The sequence below is a fragment of the Phaseolus vulgaris genome, chromosome 2, assembly GCF_000499845.2.
Source record: "Phaseolus vulgaris cultivar G19833 chromosome 2, P. vulgaris v2.0, whole genome shotgun sequence".
Lineage (NCBI taxonomy): Eukaryota > Viridiplantae > Streptophyta > Magnoliopsida > Fabales > Fabaceae > Phaseolus > Phaseolus vulgaris.
The window spans coordinates 20,395,799-20,404,410 of NC_023758.2; the positions used below are offsets into that span (position 1 = coordinate 20,395,799).

Sequence of the window (8,612 nt, forward strand, 5' to 3'; positions counted from 1 at the left end):
AATGTTCTTACTAAAACTAAGTCGGAACTGTCCAATGTAGATAGAGAGAGGCTTTGAGAAAATTGGGATTTGATGGAGTTGAATCCTTTTAAAATGATTGTCGAGCTTTGTTGATTGGTTCATATGTAAAAGATTTTTCGAAGCTTAAATTAATTAAGAGTTAAAAAAATATTTAAGAAGTATTTAATGAATAAAAATGAGATTGCGTATTTTCTAAAAAGGAAAACTATATTTATAGAATTTTAAAACTAGATTAATCAATGTCCAAATATAAGTCGTTAAATAAGGTATTGAGTGGTTGAATACAAATTTCAATAAAATGTTTAAAATTTGTAATTTTAAAACATATATAATCTAGATGCCGAAATATAGCTTTTAAAAGTTTTAACAAACGTCTTCCACGTCTCTTTGGTATTTGTGATGAGAAAAAGTGGAAAAAGTCACTTGAAACCTCAGCAATCCTTTATCAATGTTTGTTATTTGGGTTCTACTCACTTACAAGATGTATTGCTTCTCTTAGTCTCATATCAGAATTCTAATTTTCTTTATTTGATCAAGTACATACCAAGGGCTAAGCCTCTAAGAATAGTAGAAACTGGAAAAAGGAAGGTTTTTCTTCAAGTAGAAGAATAGTTAGCGAGTGGCACTCTTCAACTCTGACCCCTTATCTTGTGTTTGCGTCATCAGAATAATCTGAAGCTGCTTTTGCAACTGTGCTTTTATTTGGTGGTTACAATCAATGATTCTACACACATTGTCCTTTTCAGCCTGGAGTTCCAACCTTCTCACTTCAGCAGCAGTAATCTCGGAATTGCAAGAGTCGCCACTATTACTTTTAAGTTCCATGAAAGAGGACCTCAACTGAAAACCAAAAACACATGCCACTCCAAAAACTCAGCAATCTACAGTCAACTCACTTCATGCATTTGTTCTTATTTCAAGCAAATTCATAGCAAGAGAAACTGTTAACTGTTGTTTTCCTTTGAATTATACATAACATGTAATTACCAGGTTCACTTTATTCCTCAAACTATCAACTTCCATTCTACATTTCACCACAAACCTCTCCGCAATTTCCTTGAATTCCCTCATTTCTATCCTCTTGGCCTCGTGAAAGCTCTCTCTCTTGTCGCGCAATTCCTCAAGCTCCTCCACCTCGTTCTGCAACAACCTAAAACGAGTCCAATTAATCAACGATATCAGGTTTTGAATACGCACGTGGCTACCTGAGTTGCAGTGAAAGCGAATCCTGCTTGGCTTCGAGGTTCTCGATTTGACACTTGACAGAGAGAAGCTTGAATTGCTGTGACGCGATTTTTTGATCGAGCCAGGAGCACCTCTGTTCCGAGGCCCTGATGTTTGCGAGCTTGGAAGCCAAAGCTCGGGATTTGTCGGCTTGCGACTCTTTCTCGGCCTGCAGAGTAGAAAACGAGGATTCAGATCTTAGCATCGTTATGGGGAAATTGAAGGTGAAAATAGAGAAAGTGCGGTGGAGGTGAATCGAATTGAACCTGGAGAAGAGAGAGGCGTTGAATTCGAGTCCGGTCCATGTGGTGGAGGCGCTCGTGGAATGCGGAGGAAAGCGCCATTGCTACTACAAGCAGACAATGACAGTGAAGCGAAGGTGGTAGAGTGGTGTGTGGGAAATCACTCCTGTGATGCAACAAATCAATTAATACAAATTGTTAATTACAGCGGAACAGATTGTTAATATAATTTAATTGATATTACATATTATTAGTAAATGTGTTATTAAAACAGTATTTTATCAATTGAATAGTTTTTTTATATTTTATTTATTTTTAATATATTTGTACTATGACATTTTCTTTATTATGCTGCAAAAAGATTATTATGATAAAAATAGTTTTATATAAATTCATTTAATTTTACACTATATTTATATTTTATAAATTATTTTACATTTTATGAGATAGCTATTTTTAAATAAATAGCAAACTTTTTTTTCTCTTAAGCAAAGCTTTTAGGCTCAAAGAATATTACACTTAAGAGTTTTTTTATATAAGTAGACTTAAAGTTCCCTTAATAATATCAAAATCATTTAAGGTATATATTAACGAGACTTTATTGAGTTTATCAAGTCATTTGTTATTGGACCGCTATCAGACCACCTATAATATATTACAAGTTGACAGTCTGCGTGTATGAGATGACTGTGTTGGAGATCTCACATCGATTAAAAATAAGAACATTTCATAATAAATAATAAATAAGTGGACGCAAATATTATCTTATAAATCAATTTTATAAGATTAAGTTAGACTTAAAGTCCACTTCTTAATATTTATTTCGTATTAATATATTTATTTCATAATATTTACTTATAGTTAATAATAAACCATTAATATTAAAATAATTTATATTATTGTTATACTTGTATTAAATCTTTATTTTTATAAGATACTCAAGACTTTGTTACGTAAGACTAAATATACTTATTTTTATAAGATACTAAATATAGTTATTTTTATCTTAAAAAGTTACGTAAGACTTTGTTGATTTTTTTTTACATTTTTTTAAAATTATGAGGGTTAGCTTGCAAGCTTGCATTTATGTGGGGTGAACCAAACATATTAGCTAATAGACGGTTTCTTTCTTCACCTCCATATATTTTTTTCTCACCCCACAAAACATAAAAATATTTTTTTTTCTTTTTTGTGTCACTCCCATAGAGTAGCTTCCGAATTATGTAATTTGAAAACTAATCATACATCTGAAAAAGGCTTCTAGATTATGTAATCTAGAAACTATTTACAAATTTGAAAATAGATTTTCGGATTACGTAATCCAAAATATTACAAAGGAATATTTTTGGAAATACAAAAATTTATGGAGGTGAGAGAAGAACATGTGGAGGTGTAGGAAGAAACAATCTAGTTAATAAGTTTCATATGAACCAGACTATGTCTATTGTAGGACAGCTTCTTCCTGCACCTCCATGATTTCTTCGGGCACCTCCATAAAGTTTTAAAATACCAAAATTATCCTTCAGTAAAAAGATAAAAATGAAAATATTGTTTGTCTGCTAGTGAAAAAAAAGAAGTTACTTCGTGTGGTGGGGTGCAGCGCTCGAACTTGAGTGGTGGTGGTCCTTGAAGTGGTGTTGGAGGTGGTGCTCGAGAAGGTGGTTGAGGTGGTGCACGGTGGTAGGTAGCAGCGGTGGTAGGTGGTGTTGGCATTGTCACCGTTGGTGAGGTACATTCTCATTCTCATTCTTCTGCCTTAAATAAATATTTCCACATTAGTTAATCCGGTGGATCCACAGATCACACAATCTGGTGCTTAAGTAAAGCGTTTCGGATTAGATAACTCCTGTGCATACCGGATCCGGAACCTGCCAAAGTCATACTTCCGGATTGTGTAATCCGATACCAAATGAACTATGGATTACGCAATCCAGAAGTGATTTTAGAACTTTCAATATGCCTTACGTATTACGTAATCCGATACTCATTTTGCTATATGAATTTCAATTACGCATTACACAATTCGGAAGACATTTGGAACATCAAACATGACTTACAAATTACATAATCCGGGAGTCATTTTGCTGTGAAAATTTTGACTTATGGATTACACAATCCGGAAGTCACTTAAAATGACTTATGAATTACGTAATCCAGAATTCATTATGCTGTTAAAATTTGACTTATGGATTATACAATCCGGAAGTCATGTTTAAGTTGTCAATTACAAAATCTTATGCTATTTTTGTTTTGCATACTTATGTGAATTTATGGAGATTATAATAAAATGAAAATTTATGTTTTATGAATGAAGGTGTAAGTATGAAAGAATTAATGAATCCTGTGCATCAACATGGATTGTTTGAAGGGGACTAGGTATCCATTTTACAACAGATGAGGTGAATAAAATTTCATTTCATTTATGTTTATTGCATTATAATTTGAAGAAGTGATTTTGTAATATTGTTAGAATAACTTTGTGTAGGCGTTTCCTTCGCGAGAAGACTTACTTGAATGGGTCTGTAGGGTTGGTTATGGACTTGGTTTTGTTATTTTCATTATTAGGTCTGACATAGCAAATGGTAAGCAAGGGAGAAAGACATATGTCTTGTTAGGTTGTGAAGGGGGGGGGGGGGGTAGTTACAGAAAGTACAAGGATGGTTTGGAGGTTAGTGTAACTGGTACTCGAAAATGTGAATGTCCCTTTAAATTGCGAGGTAAACCTGTTTGGAAAGGGTCAAGGTTGGGTACTTAAGGTAATATGTGGTACTCATAATCATGATTTGTATGATACCTTAGTTGGTCATCCATATGCAGACAAATTAAAAATGAATGAACATTCAATGCTTGTTGATATGACTAAAAGCATGGTTAAGTCAGGTAACATTCTACGTACTTTGAAGGAGAATAATGAGGATAATATGACAACAATAAAGCAAATATACAATGCAAGATACTCGTACAAGAGATCAGTTAGAGGACCAAGATCTGAATTACAAGAATTAATGATGTTGTTAGACCGTGACAACTATCTTCACTAGAGTATGTGTCAGGAGTTTCAAATATTGTTAGTGATATTTTTTGGACTCATCCTGATGATGTGAAACTCTTGAATGCATTTAACATTGTATTCTTAATGGATACAACTTACAAAACAAACAAATATCGACTGCCTTTGAGATTGTTGGTGTAACTTGTACAAGTTTGTCCTTTTCTGCTGGTTTTGCATTCTTATCTAGCGAGAAAGAAAAGAACTTCATATGGGCACTACAAAAATTTAGAGGGTCACTTTTGACATCGCATGTGGGGCCTGAAGTCATTGTTTGTGATAGAGAGCTTTAATGAATGCCATCAATATTGTGTTTACTAAAACAAGAAATCTTCTTTGTTGGTTTCACATCAATAAGAATGTTAAAGCAAAGTGTAAAATGTTGGTAGATTTTGTCGAGGCTTGGGAAGTTGTGATGGATTCATGGAAGACTATCATTGACTGTACAGAGATTGCTAAATTTGATGAGTTTGTGAAAATATTTGAAACTATTTGTTCACCGTGGCCATTACTTTTTGAATATGTGAAGAACACCTGGATTATTCTGCACAAAGAAAAGTTTGTCAAGTGTTGGACAAATTTGTTAATGTATTTGGGAAATACAACATCAAACAGGTATATGAATTCCTTTACTTTGTTTAGAACGTGTATAACGTGTAATTGTTTTATTATGTTTTATACTTATATAGGGTTGAATCAGCTCATTGGTCTTTGAAACGAATATTACAAAATAGCATGGGAGACCTGTGCTCGTGTTGGGATGCTATCAAACATGTTATTATACTTCAACATAACGAGATCAAGGCATCATTTCAAATGAGTCTACATGTGATAGGATACACATTCAATCTGCAATTGTATAAAATGTTGGTTGGCTTTATATCTAAACATGCTTTGATTCTCATTGTTGAAGAGTTTGATTGGGTCAATGATGTGGGGTTTGATAGTGAACGATGTGGATGTGTACTTAGACAGACTCACGGATTACCATGAGCTTGTCAGTTAGCCAGGTATGCTATGTGTGTCATTCCTCTTAATGAAGTTCATGTTATGTGGACGAGACTGAGTTTTTCAGGTTTATCTGAATGTGATTCATCATCTCGGTTGTCAATTCAACAAGAATGGGATGTGATTCTATCCCGGTTTGACGAGGTTGATATTTGTGGCAAAGTGACAATTAAAAACAAGTTGCGTGAAATTGCCTATCCGGACATGACAACATTATGTGCACCACTTAATGTAGTTAAGACAAAAGGATCTCAAAAGAGTCCAACAAATAAATTTCAGAGGTCTGCAAAAGGCACCCCTTCATATTTTGAGCATGTAGATCGCATCCATTTTGTAAATGATAGTTCATCATCTTTGAAGACTCGTAAGGGAAAGGTTAAAGTGATGACCAACACCAATGCAATTCTCATGCTTGATCAATTTCATCCGAAATGTCACCCTTATATTTTGGATGTAATAGATGTTAAAGCTGATGGACATTGTGGGTTTCGTGCTATTGCCTCATTGTTGGGGATGGGTGAAGAGTCATGGCCACTCATCATAATGGATTTATTCAAAGAAATATCTCAGTGGCGTGAAGAATACGCATTATTGTTAGGTGGTTATCAACGAGTAGAAGATATCAAGAGGTCCTTACTAGTGGATGAGTTGTCAGTGGTAAGTGCATATTTTTAAGACTCATGTGCATTGATTAATTGAACTTGTATGCAATCTAATTTCATTATTGCATTTTGCAGGCTAGTGTTGAAAAATGGATGACAACACTAAATATGGGATACTTAATAGCAAACAGATACAATATTATCTTAGTTTGTTTGTCATTGAAACAAAATATTACTATTTTTCCATTAGGTACTACACCGATTACTATGTATTGGTCATGTGTATGATTCACACTTTGTGCAGGTAAGGTTATTACTCAACACATTATTTATATTCCTTTGTTTGCTAATTTCCATTTGTGGTGCAGGTAAAATTGCTTGATGATTGTCCCATACCTACCGCTGACATTTTATGGTGTACACATTGTTACCAAGAGGCAAGGTTATGGTCATCATATTACATTGTTCGGATGCAATCTTTTACCCAATTAATCAGTATTAGCCTGACGTATGTGAACCTTGGAGACGATTGATGTAAACATAAATTATTATGTCGGTTTCTGATGCATAATTTATTACTTAAGTTCTGATTCATAATTTATTACTTCAATTCCGATTCATAATTTATTCGCATTTATGTCAGATAAAAATAAAATAACAAACATTATAACATAAATTAATTAAACCATATTGTACACATACAAAGTTACTATCATTACAATCATGTAATAAAAAAAATATCAACGACGTCCACGAACATTACATGATCGTCTCGTGTAGACTGCCCCGTCATCTATCACACTCCGGGCTAACTGCAGCGCTGCCTCCGTACTCTCATATGCGTCAGTGCCTTCAGTGACCTAACGACAATCTATCATGCGCTGGAGGATACTGACAATGCGCCTAAATATACCCTGCACCAATTTCAAAATAAATTAAACTTGTCAAATATATTGTTTAATCACATAACAATAAAAAAACTTACCGCCTGTGCACGCTCATCTTGAGACAAATGACCCGCCTGCTCAGCATTTGGACTATGAAGGCGACGACGTGGTACAACACTGGGTTGATCTCCAAGTTCACCTCTGTGAATGTATGGGTGTGATACCGTCCTAAACCAAGACATGTACACAGGAACACATGCAGATGGACTAGAAGAAACTCTCAAACCTGTCACCACGTGGTGATCAAACTGCAACCACCTTTGATCAATGACATGTGCACCAGGAGCCTCAATCACCATCGGTGATGGTGGAATGCTCTGCTCGTACCCAAATTAACGCAAGACACGCTCGGGCATATGTCTTTGTGATAAGCTGCCCAATCGCAAGTGACCCGAGAATAAATAAATGGTCTGCTCAATCTATGGTCCTCATACGGAGTCCAGATGATGTCATCGTGTGTGACCCCATCCAATTGCACCCGCACATCACCAACTGTGCAAATCTGATGGGCAACAATATACCGTGCTGCCCGCGGGTGTACCTCGTCATATGAGGGATTAATATCCCTTCTTCCCATGCCCGAGAAGTGCTCATAAATCCATGCCTACGTAATTCAATCATATTAATTATAAAATATTTAATACAAAATATTATGGAATGTAACATGTGATTGCTAATTATTTGTATGGTTTCATACCTGAACCAGTGTCGCATAACTGGCCAACTGCTTCGTGTTAAAATAAGATGCATCCCCCAACTGCTCATATAGATATGCAAATGTTGTTGCTCCCCATGCATATCCATGGCACATATGTAGATTGTTGAATAACAATAAGTACGATATAGATACAGAGGTGGCACTTTTATTTGCAAAAATAGTGCATCCAAGCATATGCAACAAGCCCTGGTAGCACACTTCCAAGCCTCCTGAGCGCAACATTCCTCATATATATCTCGAAGCCAACTTAATCGTATGTGGACGCCTCGACACTGCCTCATCTCAGCCTTCCCCCGAGTCTCATCCACCCTAGTAACTCAGCTAAAATTGTTGCAGCTCCGTTGTACTCTAAGGGCACATATGTTGGGAATTGACCCAAAATGGGGAGGTGTAAAAGAGATGACACATAAGCAAGTGTGATGGTCATCTCACCTACGGGAAGGTGGAAGGAGTTTGTCTCCCGATGCCACCTTTCAAAAAAGGCTAAAATCAATCCCTTGTCACCCACTTCATAACTTATATTGCACAAACTAAACAATCCAGAATTTTGTACAAGTAGCTCAATATTAGCATGAGGCATCCCAAATTAACGTAATTTCCTACCGTGAGATACCAATTTAAGTTCTCCCCGATCCTAATATAAATTTTGTATATATTAAATATAATTAAATAAATTTAAACAATAATTAATAAAGATAATTTAATTGAAGGTTTTTTCGTTCTTACCTCACCCTCCCAAAGCTTAACAACAACATGGTCAACAAAATTTACCATAAAGACATATCAGAAGGTCCTCTAGGA

The 8,612-nt window shown here is 35.3% G+C and overlaps 2 protein-coding genes across 2 annotated transcripts; one reads left to right on the plus strand and one right to left on the minus strand.

Annotated features, from left to right (window-relative positions):
• Positions 1-444: 444 nt before the first annotated feature.
• Positions 445-1,674, minus strand: LOC137809644 (uncharacterized). Its single transcript, XM_068610743.1, has 4 exons — positions 1,512-1,674; positions 1,227-1,414; positions 1,009-1,171; positions 445-861 (listed from the first exon to the last, which is right to left on the minus strand). Exons 1-4 carry the CDS (start codon positions 1,587-1,589, stop codon positions 634-636), a joined length of 657 nt encoding a protein of 218 aa, XP_068466844.1. The 5' UTR covers positions 1,590-1,674; the 3' UTR covers positions 445-633.
• A 3,241-nt stretch (positions 1,675-4,915) lies between these two features.
• On the plus strand, positions 4,916-6,679 carry LOC137809175 (uncharacterized). Its single transcript, XM_068610312.1, has 5 exons — positions 4,916-5,151; positions 5,226-5,364; positions 5,450-5,537; positions 5,612-6,201; positions 6,515-6,679. The coding sequence occupies exons 1-5, from the start codon at positions 4,916-4,918 to the stop codon at positions 6,677-6,679; spliced, it is 1,218 nt and encodes a 405-aa protein (XP_068466413.1).
• The last annotated feature ends 1,933 nt before the right edge of the window (positions 6,680-8,612 follow it).